Source organism: Panthera uncia, chromosome X, assembly GCF_023721935.1.
Source record: "Panthera uncia isolate 11264 chromosome X, Puncia_PCG_1.0, whole genome shotgun sequence".
Taxonomy (NCBI): domain Eukaryota; kingdom Metazoa; phylum Chordata; class Mammalia; order Carnivora; family Felidae; genus Panthera; species Panthera uncia.
The window spans coordinates 107,017,521-107,033,776 of record NC_064817.1 but is presented as its reverse complement, the minus strand read 5'-3'; the positions used below and the strand labels follow the sequence as shown (position 1 = coordinate 107,033,776).

The window sequence follows — 16,256 nt, the reverse complement described above, 5'->3', positions numbered from 1 at the left end:
CCAGGATGGTACCAAACACATTCACACAGTGACTGCCCTCTGCAAAAAGTTGAATTTCCCCTTAATTCCAAGGGCACAATCTCAGATGGTTCTGGAAGGGATGGTGGGGCAGTCTCCAAGCCTTCAGGAACATGATGGGATTATTTCCTTCCAAATCACCTTCTCTGGCCTTAGTGCTTGCATTCTTTTCAGTGGCCATTCCAGTCACTTCCTTCCTTTCCCATCAGTTTGAGGATACACCTAATAGTGTAAATACTGTCCACAAATAGTCCACCCCTAGCCATCACCTCCCCTCCCCGCTCTGCAGGTATCTCAAATTGGGGGCATCTAGTCTATTTGATTCTGTTACTCATTAGCAATATATCTAGCTGAATAGGGACATTAGTTTATTGTTTCCCAATGACTAGAGAGAAGTATCTCTAGAAAGGAATGTCATACCAGGCTACCCTTCTGACCACCACTAGCAGACTTATAAAACAGCTGGGAATGAAGGAAACACCATTAATTAATTAAGAATGCTTAAAAGCTGGATAAGTAGACAAAATTGATTTTCTTTTTAAAATAACTACTTGGGGGGGGGCGCCTGGGTGGCTCAGTCGGTTGGGCGTCCGACTTCAGCTCAGGTCACGATCTCACAGTCCGTGGGTTCGAGCCCCACGTCGGGCTCTGTGCTGACAGCTCAGAGCCTGGAGCCTGTTTCGGATTCTGTGTCTCCCTCTTTCTCTGACCCTCCCCTGTTCATGCTGTCTCAAAAATAAATAAATGTTAAAAAAAAAATTTTAAATAACTACTTGGAAAGGGCGCCTGGGTGGCTCAATCGGTTAAGCGTCCGACTTTGGCTCAGGTCACGATCTCATAGTTCGTGAGTTTGAGCCCCGCGTTGGGCTCTGTGCTGACAGCTCAAAGCCAGGAGCCTGGAACCTGGGGCCTGATTTGGATTCTGTGTCTCCCTCTCTCTCCGCCCCTCCCCCACTCCCGCTCGCTCTCTCTCTCAAATAAACTTTAAAAAATGTTTAAAAACATTTTAAAAAATGTTCAAAATTACCAGCTGAAAGACAAAGGAAAAATGTTCCAAATGTTTGTGGAACACCCACTGTGGCCCATCAGTGTGAGGCATGTTCACATCTCATTTAATCCTCACAGCTGCCCTGAGAGTACATAATTATTATCTCCACTTCGCAAACCCGATAGCAGGCTCAGAGGGGTCTCTTGATGGAAAAAATCTCTGGAGATATCTATTCCAAAAAAGTGACTGTTTGCCATCTCTGGGTGATTCGGTAACAATGGAGTTTTGTTTAATGTTTAATACGAAACAACATTCCATTTTATTAAAAGGTAAAATGTTATGAAATAATAAATATGTAGGAGCCTCGGCCAACATCTTAAACTAGGATCTGACATAGCCATAATGCCCTGTCTTCCAACTTCCCTGCCCTTCCCTTGACATCACATGGTCTTCTCAGGAGATAAGCCCTGGGGCTGATGGGGAAGGAAGAGAAACCACCAACCTCAAAAACCAGGTTCCATCTGACCTGGCTCTCACTGGGGCCATCACTCTAAGCCACAGACCTTCTTTTGCTCTGACATGTCTCCCTCCAGGTATCCAAGGTGCACTAAGGCTATGAAGGCCACAGGGCTCACCTTGCCATTCTCAGTAAATCACTTTATAAAATGTCCAGACTTTCCTGCAGAGCATCCAAAGTGTATGGGGTTGTGGCTAAGCTTCCATAAAAATGGGCTTCCCTCTAGGCCCTGGAGCAGTGTGGCACCAATCTGAAAGCTTCTAGTTCACACAGTGAAAAGTCAAAAAAAAAAAGGCCATTTACCACGGCCCTGGGCTTTCCACAAAGAGACAAATTAAGGGATGAGGGCCCAGACTGCCTCCATCATCGTTTCATTCTATGTACCTCAATGCTGAGAGGAGCGGCAGGAGAGATATCAAGTGCTTACAAGGTCCCTAGGTCTGTGCTGGCATTAAGGCCTTCCCCTGCAGCTTGGGATTCCGTGACAGAAAACACTGTGGCGGCGAGGGCTCAGTGGGGAGGCTGCTGGAATGGGGGCACTTTCCTGTTGCAGAATAAAGTTCCCTCGGCCCTGGGCTTGGTTGTTCCTGTCGACAGAATGCTAGCCACAGAAACTCTGTCCGGCTTAATAATTTTCTCTGAGCTCCCTTCGGAGGACCTGAATACTCTTCTTTTCCACCTCTCCCGAGAGAGGATGAGAGTAGGACCCAAGACTCTCATATATTTGCTGAGCACCCGATACTTGCAGAATTTAGATCACAGAGGGTGGGGAAGCTGGGTAACCAGACAGATACACAGAGAGAGAGAGGAGTAGGTAACTATAGGTATTTGATAGCTATATTTCCACTCGTTTATTTAGCAAGTACTCATTGTGTATCAGTCTCATGCCAGGCGCTGAAGATACGATGCTGAACGAGAGAGACAGCTTAGACTCCTTTCTGTGACGTATGGCGTGTACCCCTCCAAAATGTCCCGTTGGTGACAAATTCTTTATCGTGGGTGCCTCACAGTTTTACACTCTTTCATCGTCTCTGGGGTCAAGAGCCGTACGGTGATTTTCTTCAGACCGGAGACCCTGGACAGGCTTCCCTTCTCCTGTGGAGCTTCTGGTGTCTGAGGAGGCTTGACCGCCTGCTGAAGCTTCTCCGGCATACGCTGCAGGTATACGGCTGCTCACCCGTGTGGGTTCTCTGGTGTTTAATAAGGTGAGAGTTCTGAATGAATCTCTTCCCACATTCATAACATTTAAAGGGCTTCTCCCCTGTGTGAATTCTTAGGTGTGTGTGTAGATTTGTATTGTGACTGAAGCTTTTGCCACACCATGAGCATCTGTAGGGTTTTATTCCTTGGTGTGCCATTAAGTGCTTATTAAGATCTGAACTCCATCTAAACCTCTTATCACACTGTTGACATTTGTAGGGTTTCTCTTCAGTGTGAATTCTCTGGTGCTTAATAAGGTCAGAGCTAACCCTGAAGCTTTTCTCACATTCCTGACACTTAAAAGGTTTCTCTCCTGCATGGCCTTTCCCATGAAGATCCATTTGTTTTGGAAGCTCTTGTTTACAAGTTGAAAGTTTCTTTCTTTTCCTCCCCAGGAAAGCTCGATGCCGTTTCCGCAGCCTACGTGTAGCACCGTGATTTTCTTTGCCTGTTGTTTTCTGGGCAACTTTCATTCTGGCCTTTCTTAACACTTTGCGTCCTGACGCTTGTATTTCTAATGCAGAAACAGATATAGGTTGGTCATTTCCAGTGTCATTTTTGAGCTTTAACCCTGTTGGAATAAACAGAAGAGTCAGCCGTCTGTGTCCCAGAACAAGAAAACTATAGGAATGGAGAGAAAAATCTATGATGACTGCTTTTTCAAAAACACGGGAACAAGTGATTCCTGGTCCGATACGGGCAAATGGCATAGACGCATTTCCTCCGGATCCTCCTGGCTAGGCACAATAACGAACCAGTTAAAGAATGCAAGCCACAACCAACAGAGAGTTCTAAAAGATGCTAAAAAGAATGCAAAATGGTTTGGGCTCCCAGGACTAGCAGAGTAACACAGCAGGGTGTCTTACGTCCCCACACCCACCGGAAGATGGCAACCCTGATCTAGTGTTTTTCCACCGTCAACCTAGCAACAGAAGGCTGCCTGGATAGGCTTATCCCTGCACCGGTCTGAATGGGAAGCCTGCCAACATCAGAACCCCAGCTAGGAGACTCCAAAGTGGGCAGGCAGAACTAGCAAGAGGCACCTAGCCACAGTGGCCTGGCCCAGAAAGCCTCTTCATCCCTGAGGGTCTGAGATTCCCCTTTTCCCACAGAGAGGCACTCTGTCCTCCGAAATACCTTCCTCCCCCTCAAGCAACACCAGCAGGCACACATGGGAGCCCTGGCAGGAACACGAAAACCAAGGAAACCACAATAACACTGTGAAGCCTCTGAAAATTAAACTGTCACTGGAAGCATAACCCACAAAAGCAGCAAAGAACCTATGTGCTAAACTAAAATAGGGGGACTGCTCATTAAATTAAAATATTGAAATGTGACCCAGACTCTCCTAACGTAATAGATAAAATGATCAGGATACAATCAAAAATCACCCGTTGGAGCAAGAACAAAAAAAAAAAAATCACAACTTCTCACAACAGTGACAAGAGGCAATCTGACAAAAATGGAATCAGACCAGAAATCAAAAACAGAAAGAGGAAAATCTAAAAATATGTGGAAATGAAATAATACACGTCTGAAAGTTCTGTGGTTCAAAGAGAAAGTCTCCAAGAAAATGTAAAAAGACACAGTCGAATGAAAATGAAATTATAATATATTAAAATACGTGGCACTCAGAGGAAAAGGCATAGCCCTAAGCACTTCCAACACTAAAGGAGAAAGGTCTCCAATCAATACTCTGGGTTTCCACCTCAACAGACTAGAGAAAAAAACTAAAGTAAACCCAAAGCAAGTTGAAAAAGGAAATAATAAAGATCGGAGCAAAAGTCACCACCATAGGGCTTGTTCTTCAAAGCCATTGGTAAAATTGAGAAACCTCTATCACAACTGACAAAAATAAAAGGAGAGGGAACCCAAATCACCAATGTCAGGAAGGAAATCGGGTCCATCACTACACATTCTGCAGCAACTAAAACGATGGTAAGAAAATACCATAAACAGCCTTATATTCGTGTCTTTTAAAAGTTGGGAAAAAATGAAGCAGTTCCTCAAAACCACAAACTAGACCAACCAACACGAAATAGATCATCTGAACAGCACCATCACCATTACAAAGTGAATTCATAGTTGAACTAGGTCTCCTCCAAATCCAGGCCCATATGGTGTTACTGGAGGGTTCTACCAAATATTTATAGAATTAACACCAATGTCATACAATTTCTTCCAGAAAAGAGGAGGAAATACTACCCAACTCTTTTTATAAGGCCAGTATTACCCTGACAGCAAAATCATATCAAGTCAGTACTAAAAAAGAAACTACAGACTAACATCCCCCGTGAACTTAAATGCAAAAATCCTGAACAGAATATTGGCAAACTGAATACAAAAATATGTAAGCATTATATACCATGATCAAGAAGGATTTATTGCAAGTAGGCAAAACTGGCTCAACATGTGAAATCAATCAACATAACATACCATATCAACAAGCATTTAAGGATCATACTCCTATCAACGGACACAGAAAAGTATTTGACAAATCCCCCCATCCATTCATGATAAAAACACTAAGTTAGGAATTGTATTGACTTGATAAAAGAGTATGAACAACAAAAAAAACCATACTAACATTAACAGGTGATGGTGAAAGACTTAATGTTTCCAAAAGACTGGGGACAAGGCAAGGGTGTCTACTCTTCCCACTTTTATTCAACACAGCAGGAAGTTGGAGCTATTCCAACTAAGGCAAGAAAAAGTTAAGGCAAGAAAAAGAAATCAAAAGGCACTGCGGATAATGTGATGACCTAGGTATAAGAATCTCAAGGGATCTACAAAATAACTCTTAGAAATAATAACTGAGTTAGTAGGGTCGCAGAAGACAAGATCAAAATACACAATCAGTGGCATCCCTGTATGAAGAGAGTGCAAGAAACCAAAATTAAAAACAATACCATCTCCAAATACTCCAGTGAAAATGAAATGCTTTGGCACGTACTTCACACAACATTCAGAGGATCTGTGCACTGAAAATTACAGAAAGTTGATGAAAGAAATCAAAGACCTAAATAAATAGAGACTATGTTCACTGATCAAAAAAAATGTCAACATAGTAAAGATACCAATCCTCCTCAAACTAATACGTAGGTTTAATGTAATTTCTAGCAAAATCCCAACAAAGTTTCTTGTAGACATTGATAAGCTTACTCTGAAATTTACGTGGAAAGACATAGGCCCTAAAAGGGCTAAAATAAAATTTTATTTTACAAACAAGAATAAAGGGGGAAGAATCCGTCTACTTGACAGATATTAAGTCTTTTGTATCATATAGCTACAGTTACCAAGACAGTACACTGTTGGCAGAGGAACAAACAAAGAGCTCAACGGAACAGAATAGATACATACAAATATACCCAACTGATCTTTGAGAAAAGTGCAAAGACAATTCAGTGGAGGATCTAGGGTTAGTCAGAGTTCTAGCTTTGACACCAAAAATACAACGTATAAAAGGAAAAAATGAGAAATTGGTCCTCATGGGGCGGCTGGCTGGTTCAGTTGGTGGAGCATGTGACTGTTGATCTCAAGGCCATGAGGATGAGCCCCATGTTGAGTGTAGAGATTACTTAAATAAATAAAAAGTCTTTAAAAAGTTGGTCCTCATTGGGGCACCTGGGTGGCTCAGTCGGTTAAGCGTCTGACTTCGGTTCAGGTCATGATCTCATGGTCTGTGGGTTTGAGCCCCAGGTCGGGCTCTGTGCGAACAGCTCGGAGCCTGGAGCCTGCTTCGGATTCTGTGTCTCCCCCCTCTCTGCCCCTCCCTGCTCATGCTCTGTCTGTCTCTCTCTCTCTCAAAAATAAATAAACATTAAGTAACATTTTTTTAAATAAAAACTTGGTCCTCATCAAAATGAAAAACTTTTGCTCTATAGAAGCCCCTAGGAAGAAGATTGAAAAGACATTATACAGACTGGGAGAAACTATTTACAATCTGCATATTCAACAAAGCGCTAGAATCTATAATATATAAAACACTCTCGGGGCACCTAGGTAGCTCAGTCAGTTGGGCATGACTCTTCATTTCGGCTCAGGTCTTGGTCCCAGGGTTTATGGGGTCAAGTCCCTAGTCAGTGGTGTTGGGCTCTGTACTGACAGCGCAGAGCCTGCTTGGGATTCTCTCTCTGCCCCTCCCCATTCACGCAGACCTGCACACACTCTCTCTCAAAATAAATAAACATTTAAAAAAAAACACTTTGTTTACAGGGGCGCATGGGGGGCTCAGTTGGTTAAGTGTCCAACTTGGGTTCAAGTCATGATCTCACAGTTCACGAGTTTGAGCCCCACATCGGGCTCTCTGCTATCAGCACAGAGCCCACTTCTCTCTCTGCCCCTCCCCTGCGCACATGCATGTTCTCTCTCTCTCTCTCTCTCAAAAATAAACAAACATTAAAAAAAGACTTTGTTTATATATATATATATATATATATATATATATAAAACTCTCAAAACTCAACAATTAAAAAAGAATCCAATTAAAATACGGGTAAAAGACATTTCACTGAAGAGAATACACAGATGGCAAAAAAGCACATGAAAATCTATAAAACATCGCTGGCCACTAGGGAAATGCAAACCCCAAACCACAATGAGAGAACACTACATACCTATCAGAATGGCAAAAATAAAATGGAGACAAACTAAACACTGGCAAGGATAAGGAGAATCTAGATCACTCATTCATTGCTGGTGGGGAATGTGAAATGCTACAGCCACCACAGGGAAACAGTCGGGCACATTCTTGTGAAATTAAATATGTAATTGCCATATGAACCAGCAATTGCACTGTTAAGACATTTACTCCAGAGACATGCAAACGTATCTCTATAAAACATCCTGTACATAAATGCTCATGACAGCTTCATTCACAATAGGCAAAAAATGAAGACTGCAAAGATATCTTTTCAATGATGAATGGTTAAACAAACCGCGTTCTCTCAGTATCATGGTGTGCTACTCAGTAGTGTTAAAAAAAAAAAAAAAGCAACTATGATACACACAACAATTTAGATCAATTTCCGGGGATTTATTCTGAATGAAAAAAGCTAATGCCGAAGAGTCACACACTTTATGATTCTATTCATATGACATTTTGAGATGGCAAAATTTTAGAAATGTGGAACGGATCAGCAGTTGGCATGGGTCAGTGATGGGGTGAGATGTAGGAGACAAGTGTGTGTGGCTCTAAAAGGGCAACAAGAAGGTCCTTGTGGTGGGGCGCCTGGGTGGCTCAGTCAGGTAAGCATCCAACTCTTGATCTAGGCTCAGGTCATGGGCTCAAGGTTCTTGGGGTATGAGTCCCAGCCTCTGTCAGTGCAGAGCCTGCTTGGGATTCTCTCTCTCCCTCTCTCTCTGCCCCTCCCCCTGGCTTGTGCATACGCGCTTGCGTGCTCTCTCTCTCAAAATAAACTTTTTTTTAAAAAAAAGAAAGGCCTTTGTGGTAATGTAACTGTCCAGTATCTTGACTGCAGCGGTGAATATGCAAACTTACACTTGTAATAAAACTTTCAGAACTAAATACACACACAAATCAACACAAACTGAAAATATGAAGGTCAGAAGACTATATCAATATCAATATCCTGGTTGTAATATCATATGATACTGTTGCAAAAGTTATCATTGAGGGAAACTGGGTAAAGTGTCTGTACACAGCTTCTCTTTGTATTACACTTTAAATCTGCATGTGAATCTACAATTATCTTAGTAAGAAGTTCCGTTAAAAATACACAGGAGTAGGGGCACCTGGGTGGCTCGGTCGGTTAAGTGTCCGACTTCGGCTCAGGTCATGATCTCACGGTCCGTGAGTTCGAGCCCCGTGTCGGGCTCTGTGCTGACAGCTCAGAGCCTGGAGCCTGTTTCGGATTCTGTGTCTCCCTCTCTCTCTGCCCCTCCCCTCTTAATGCTCTGTCTCTCTCTGTCTCAAAAATAAATAAACGTTAAAAAAAAAATTAAAAAAAAAATACACAGGAGTAGAATCTTGGGATATTAATCTCCTGTAAAGGTTCTTATCAAAGAACATTTCTCCCCTTCCCATGTATATACTTACCTGCAGGAGACCCTCCAAGATTGTCCTTGAACTCTTGGGGACCCTGGGTCTGCGATTTTCCCCACTGTTCTAAACAGATTACTTCAAGTTTAGGGGGTTAACAATAATGTTCTGAGAAGAAAACCTTGAGGTCATGGACTACTATCATAATGCCAGATTACTTTCAGGGAGAGTGAATGACTCTTTCATACTTTCATTTACTCCAGGTGTTTAAATGGGCAGAATCTTAGACTCAGTACCTTCTTTCTAGTCTCCTATGGTTGTAAGTAGACACACAAGGAGGAAGCTGAGAAGGAAGCGCCAGGCGCGCACGTGAAGCAGTATGGGGAAGGGAAGTCCCATGCTGCTGAAGCAGACACGGTCAGGGATGATGGCAGCTTAGACCAGGACGGTGAGAGCAGAAGACGGGGAGACATGACTGTAGTCAGGATCTATTTGGAATGATCCGGATATGTCTTTCCTTTCCCCCACACCATCCAGTTGAGACCCAAGCAGCTACTGGAACACTGGGACTCCCCCATAGGAGATGATTTTCCACAAACTGCGGCCAGATCACTCAACTTCCACACAAAGGAGAGGAAGAATCTTTACCTAGAGAGATGACAGTCTCGTAGTTTTCCTGCATGACATCATTGTAAAGGATCTTCTGAGCAGGGTCCAGTAATTTCCACTCTTCCTCAGAAAAAGACACGGCCACATCTTCAAATGTCAACAAGCTCTAAAGAAAAGAATGGGTTTGGGTTCAGTACTTGCCACTATAGAAGCCGCCCTTTCACTCATTTCTGAATTACACAGCAGGCCAGTCACCAAAGAAGAGTATTAAGATTTAGAGGGAAAAAGGTGAGATGGCAGGAAAGGAAAAAGCCAGAGATCGAGAAGCAGCGTGGGCAGGGCCCAGTCGCCACCGTGCCCAGCCTAGTTACCTAGAGGTGAACATCCGAGGCTAACACGCCTCAGAGCACCCGCCGAGCACTGTGGGTCATGGGCAGCAGAGAAAAGCACAGACAAGGCCATGTTCAGGCTGCCTGAGAAAGCTGGAAAGTACAGCTCACCTGGAACTCAGGCAAGATGAGCTCAGACGCCATCTTCCAGTTTGGGGTGCTTTTCTGCTCAGAAAAGGCTAGAATCTGTTGAGCAGGCAGCGCTGTGGATGGAAAAGAGCCAGAGAAAATTTCTCTCTTTTAGGTTCACAAATACCCTGAGTTGATTTCTACACCACAGAACATCAGGAGTCCTTCAGTAAAGATGGCTCACCTTCACAAGTGTGTGGTGCCAGAGTGGCCTTTTCCTTGTCAATAAGAACCAAATATCCACCGCTCCAAAGAACCGGTTCCCCGGTTCACTGTTCCCCCAGATTTCATGAGAGAACTTGACAAAAGGAAAGCCATTATGTTTTTTTTCCCTCTCACCAAATACATCGTTTACTGGGGTGGGCAAGAATTCGAGGTGGTTGAAAACGAAAGGCCTGGGTCCTCTAGTGCAGATGGTGTGTCTCATACTGTGTTTCTTCCCGGTGCGCCACTCTTCCCCCCGCCCCCCCGTTCTGTCATGACAATCTATTTCTGACCCCAGTTTCTTCCCTGACATAAGACGTGTGAGATGATCCCTCCGTCCCTGTTCCGTCTTCTCTCCTCTCAAATTTCTAAGGAGCGAGGTCCACGCCATCAATACCGGGGTTCTATGGTTTGGACATTTCTGTACGCCAAGCTGACCCTCACCGCCGCCCACCGTTAGCCTACTGTACTCCCAACTTGAGAGACGTCCGAACAGCCGGCCCGGCTGGGCACCTGGCAAATTCCCATGACGTTCCAGCTGAACCGGTTACCGTCACAGCTCCCAGGAGAAGAGAATTATTATGAAGCTCCTCACCTCTTTCATATACAGGCTGGGTTTCTCTGTGAGTATTCCAGCCCAGCTGTTCCTGTAGTACCCGGTATGTATTCCAACATTCTTTCTGGAACACACCCATTGGTTGGGGCTCTGCGGGCTTCCACTTAAAGCCTGGGGCCACTGCTGTTCCTCCCAAGGGCACTGCCTCCTTTCCCCGATCATGGGCTGTGACCTAGAAATAATCCCCATCCTCATTAGCACAGAACTTACTTTTGGTTTCGGGGTGGTGGCGGAGGGATGAACAAGAGAGCCCAGATTCAGGAAAGGGCGTGGCACTCAAGGAAGTAACAAAAAACCTAAAGCGATATTGCGTCACCATTTCCTCCCAGAGAACCATATACATCGTTGGGGAAAATTAGTGTAACATGAAATGAGCTGTGACTGCTGCCAGCCTCCAGCCACACAGGCCACGAGCAGGGTGGGGGCAGGCTGCCTTCACGAGCTTGCTTTCTGGACATGGATCCTCATCCAAGGGCATTTCTATCTTCCGAGTTTTTCTCTAAATAATAATGAGTTGGATTAAAAAAAAAAAGATTCTCAGATTTTTTCCAATCCTCTCATGGCCAGGGAAGGATGTCATGGAGAAAGGGGATGCGGGAGAGGAAAAACCGGGGGAAAATTTGGACTCTAACCTCCCTCCGTAGGATCCAGTTTAGACAGACACCAAAAATAGACCCTGCCTTGTGTTCCTCAAGGCGGGCTCCCCATGGAAAGGAAGGGTGCTGCCTTCTCCCGAGGGCATATCCTGATTCCCCACTCCCCAGCAAGGCCAAGGGTAGACCACTAAGGGAGAGTGACGGAAGGTCTTTTCTTCTGGCCCAGAGATACGTGCACCCACCAGACAGGGCACTACCCTTCAGCATCCTGATTCTGTCCACTCCCCTGTTGGCATTGTCCCTTTTTTTTTTTTTTTTAGTAATTTTTCTTCTTTCTGGATCCTTGTTTCACTTTTTCCTTTCCATTTCTCCTCTTCCTTCAGTCCTCCCAGAGCTGATTGATACTTCTATTAACCACCCTCTCTCTCCTTTGCTAAGTGCTATGCATTTTTCCCCCAGATTTTTCCTCCTTTGCCTACTCGGTCTTGCCTTTTATTTCTCTGCCTTCACGAACTCAAGTCCTCTCTCCTTGGCCATGCCAGACTAGGCCCACCAACTCTAGTTCACCCCGGCCCGAAAAAGGGCAAAAGGCATTTCTTTTTTCTAAGGCCCAGAAAGATGGCCAGAACTCTGAAACCTGCCGTCTGTGACTGCTGCCCGCCTGTGACTCCAGACCCTGCCTAGCTGTCCTAAAGGAACAGAAGAGTGGCCTAATCCACCCCATTCCCCCCCTAGATATATCCACCTTTACCCTATTTTATTGTACATGTAAGGAATCCTCTCACCTCATCACTTATTCCACCAGGTTCCCTCTGAAAGCGCTCTACCAGGGCCACAGCCTCCTTGATGCTCTGTGGATGATACTTCTGCACCCAGCTCTGGGTGCTCCTGGGCAGAATGGTCAGGAACTGCTCTAACACCAGCAGTTCCAAGATCTGCTCCTTCGAGTGGATCTCTGGCCTCAGCCACTGGTGGCATAATTCCTGAAGCTGGCTGACAGCTTCGTGCGGCCCAGGTGCTTCATGGTAATAGAAGCTCCGGAAGTGCTGGTGAGCGCTCTCGGGACCAAGACTGTCCATTCGTGGGCTGGATTTCTTCCTCTCACCAGAGCGTTCTTTCACGGACTCCTTAGTCTCCCATAAAGCCTCCATGTGGGGGTACAAGCATGCCTTCACCTCTAGATGTCTCATCATCATCTGCTCTAGGAACAGTTTTACTCCTATGTGTGACATCCTCCTGGGGCCTTGGACAACTGAGGCCTTGTCAGGTTTGGTATAAAACCAATGAGCGGATCTTCTCAAGGGCACTGAAGGAGGGGAGAAAAGAAGTACGTGTCAAGAAGAAAGCCACATGGCACACATTTACTTGCCATTTACGGTTATAAGAGAAGAATGAACAGAAAAGAACCTGTCCAATCTCCCTTTTAAAATCACCCGCCACATATTAGAACACTCATGATCACAGATTACTTCAGGATGCACATTTCTCTCTTTTTTTCTCTTACTCAGCTTTGACACAAAGCAAGGCTCAGAAAAAGCAAATGTCAATTGATAACTTTCCTTTTTGAAAAAAAAAATTTTAATGTTTATTTTTGAGAGACAGAGACAGAGCGCGAGCAGGGGAGGGGCAGAGACAGGGAGACACAGAATCGGAAGCAGGCTCCAGGCTCAGCTGTCAGCACAGAGCCGGACACGGGGCTCGAACCCACAAACCGCGAGATCACGACCTGAGCTGAAGTCAGACGCTCAACCGACTGAGCCACCCAAGCGCCCCAATAACTTTCCTTGTTTTGTTAAAGGTCGAGGAAAGGCTGGTGGGTGAAAATATTGGCACCCACTCGCTAAAAAGAGCTTTGAGAGTAGCCAATAGTTAATCTGTGTGCTTCCTGTCCTATCTTCACAAACAGGGCATGTCCAAGTTTCTCTAAACGTTAACAAATCATCCCAGTCTTTTGTCTTTAGTTAGGTGGAAACAACTTCTTTGCCCCTTCATCCTCTTAGAAGACTGAAACCTTTACTTCGTGGAACATTTGATATTCTCCTTCCCGTTGTATTAATACTGGGAGGAGAACTGAGACAACCCGATCAGAAAGAAGTAAAGCATTTAGGGGAAAAAAATAACCTTACTCCCCTCAGCAAATACCCCCAACTGAGCAACCAGATGTCAACATTTTGGGGGGTACTTTTTGGGAAGACTTAAGGGCACGGTGCAATTCTGGACCTGTGTATTCGTTTTTTGCTTACTTTACTGGAAAGCCAAGTCGGCCCTGTTTACTAAATACAATGTCAGCTTGTAAACATAGAAAAAGAAAGGGTGATGAATAAGGCTCTTCTGAGACAGGAAGGGTCCTAGTAAAGGTAGCCCTTCTCTTGACTTTACATTTCCTCATGGTCGTATAGATCTTTAAGTAGGGCTAAGGGTGGCCTTGAGAGACCGATTTTCCCCGAGGTATGCCAGCAGAAACAACAAAGTTCTTTTGAGGATGCCACGGGCATTCAAACAAAAGCTTGGTTCCCTGCTGCCTATCCAGGCTCAGAGGGTACGGGGGGGGGGGGCGCCTCCTCTATTTCTAGGTTACTAGAAGCTAACGTCTTTGAGGCTGGGATGCCCCTTCCTCCGGCGACCCAACCACCAGCCGGCGGAAACGCGGAAGTCTCGCGGAGCGCAGCGGAGACACCGCTGCACCACCCCCACCACGAGTCCGAGACGCCCTCGGGCCCGACCGCAAACGCGCCCCGGAGCGCTCCGCGGGTGGCCGGCCCCCAAAGGTGCCCGGGGAGCATCCCTAGGTTGCACGCGCACCTGGGGGACAAAGAGGTTGCTTGCGGAGGCGGGACGCGGCGGCCGGAGCCCGAGGACCGGCCGGGCCGAGCCGCCGCGGGGCTGGGACCCAGCGGCGCGCGCCGCGGGAGGCTGCCGGCCCCGCCCCTGCTCGTCGCCGGGGGGCGGGGGGGAGGGGGCTGCCACTGGCACGTGCCGCCCCGCAGCGCCGGGAGCGCGCCGGACCGAATCCCAGGGGCGACGCGGCTTCTCAATTACCTCCGCCCAGCTCTGGCTTCCGCGGACGCCACTTCCCTCTTCCTCGGCTCGGCTGCAAGGTCGACAGGCCTCCCCGCCGCCCTAGGGGAGGAGGCGCCCGCTTCCCGCTCCTCTCCGGGCCTGGAGAGTGGAGCTCCGAGCTCCGGAGCGCGGGGCCCTGGGAGGACCGGTCCCCCACTTGATCCCTCTAGCTCCCTGACCCCGTACCCTGACTCGCCATTTTGGGCTCTGTGGACCGGGCCCAACCGGAAAAGAAAGGATGCGCTTCCGGTGGCTTTGTGACAGCCACGCCCAGCCATCCCCCTCTCTCTACCTGGCGCCGCCGGGCGGGAACCGAGCCGCTGGTCCTTCCCACCCGAGGCGGGAGCCGGCCTTCTGCTCCGGCTCATCCCCGGGCGCGAACACGCCTTCTCCAAGCCGGGTGGAGGCTTAGGGGAGCCCCGTAAGCTGTTCGTCGCCTGGGAGCCGTGTAGCCTACTGACTCCAGGTGCCGCGATCTTGTGGCCCTGATCGCCAAGCGCAGATCGTGCCTGGTCTCGTTCTGGCGGCCGGCAGCCCTTTCTACTAGAAACTCCCCAGTGAGGGCCACCGCCCCGAAAGTCGTCCCTAGACCTGTCCTGAGCCTCCTGAGATGTAGGACGTGACGTCCTCAGGGTCACATAGATTGCCAGCGGCTGATTTTAGACAAGAATTTAGGTCTTGCTGCTTCATCGCATGCTTTTTCTTTTTCTTTTTTTTTTTTTAATTTTTTTAATGTTTTTATTTATTTTTGAGAGAGACAGAATGTGAGCAAGGGAGGGACAGAGAGAGAGAGAGAAAGACACAGAATCTGAAGAGGCTCCAGACTCTGAGCTGTCAGCACAGAGCCTGACGCGGGGCTTTAACTCATAAGCCTTGAGATCAGGACCTGAGCCGAAGTCTGACGCTTAACCCACTGAGCCACCCAGGCGCCCCACCGCATGCTTTTTCTACGGCATTATGCTTCTCTGTACGACAGGACCCTCGTTTCATTTGTGTATCTCCTGTAATGTTCAGCATAGTCCTCTGGATAAGTCATCTTTCTAAGAATCTGTATCTTGGGTTGTCAGTTATCCACATTATCAGTGTTTACCTAGCGTTGAGCCGTTTGGACGAAAACTGTCACTGTGAATCAATAGAGGGGAAACTGTAGCTCAGTAGGGCAGTGAGGATGAAACTGACATCTTTTGAAAGTCACTGCCAGTAACTACTCCGGCAGGCAAAAAAGAGACCTGCGTGCCTAGGAGAAAAATAACACCTATGCAAAAGCAGATGAGACTCAAGCCAAGGTCAATCCCCATTTGAAAAACAAAGCTGCCCCAAAAGCGTGCTAGAGGAGACAGTGCCATTATCTGTGATATATAACCCTAGTTAATATGTTTGCCTCAGCAGAGAAACCATTTTAGAATGGTTCTTTCAAAGCTATGTTCCTGAAGTCAGGCATTTTCACCTAATGTTTTTTGACAATGAAGAAGTCAAGGCATTGTTACTTGTGAACAATTCCTGGGCTTACCCTTCAAATTGAATCACTCACTAACCTATGGGGGCAGTTAGATGAAAGACATTTTCTTTTTCTTTCTTTGTTTTTTTAAATCGTAAGTTTTTAAACCATATGGGGTTTATATATTAATCTGCACAAAATTATTCCTTGTAATTGTCTTCAATAGAAATTATCTGTAGATTAACAGCCATTTAGAATGACTATAGAAATAAGTATAATGCTCTCTTCAACCTACTATGGTTTGTATGCTTCAAAGAGAAGAATCTTATTTTTTTTTTTTTTTTATTTTTGGGACAGAAAGAGACAGAGCATGAACGGGGGAGGGGCAGAGAGAGAGGGAGACACAGAATCGGAAACAGGCTCCAGGCTCCGAGCCATCAGTCCAGAGCCTGACGCGGGGCTCGAACTCACGGACCGCGAGATCGTGACCT

At 46.3% G+C, this 16,256-nt stretch overlaps 1 protein-coding gene across 3 annotated transcripts; it reads right to left on the bottom strand.

Annotated features, from left to right (window-relative positions):
* Positions 1-571: 571 nt before the first annotated feature.
* On the bottom strand, positions 572-14,541 carry ZNF75D (zinc finger protein 75D). Of its 3 annotated transcripts, none has more exons than XM_049644310.1 (6): positions 14,307-14,541; positions 12,053-12,573; positions 10,651-10,843; positions 9,834-9,925; positions 9,373-9,499; positions 572-3,294 (listed from the first exon to the last, which is right to left on the bottom strand). In XM_049644310.1, the coding sequence occupies exons 2-6, from the start codon at positions 12,497-12,499 to the stop codon at positions 2,585-2,587; spliced, it is 1,569 nt and encodes a 522-aa protein (XP_049500267.1). In that variant the 5' UTR covers positions 12,500-12,573; positions 14,307-14,541; the 3' UTR covers positions 572-2,584. The 3 variants fall into 3 exon arrangements, with proteins under 3 accessions (XP_049500267.1, XP_049500268.1, XP_049500270.1); XM_049644311.1 differs by having other exon boundaries at positions 572-3,237; XM_049644313.1 differs by lacking the exon at positions 572-3,294 and having other exon boundaries at positions 7,644-9,499.
* Positions 14,542-16,256: the final 1,715 nt, after the last annotated feature.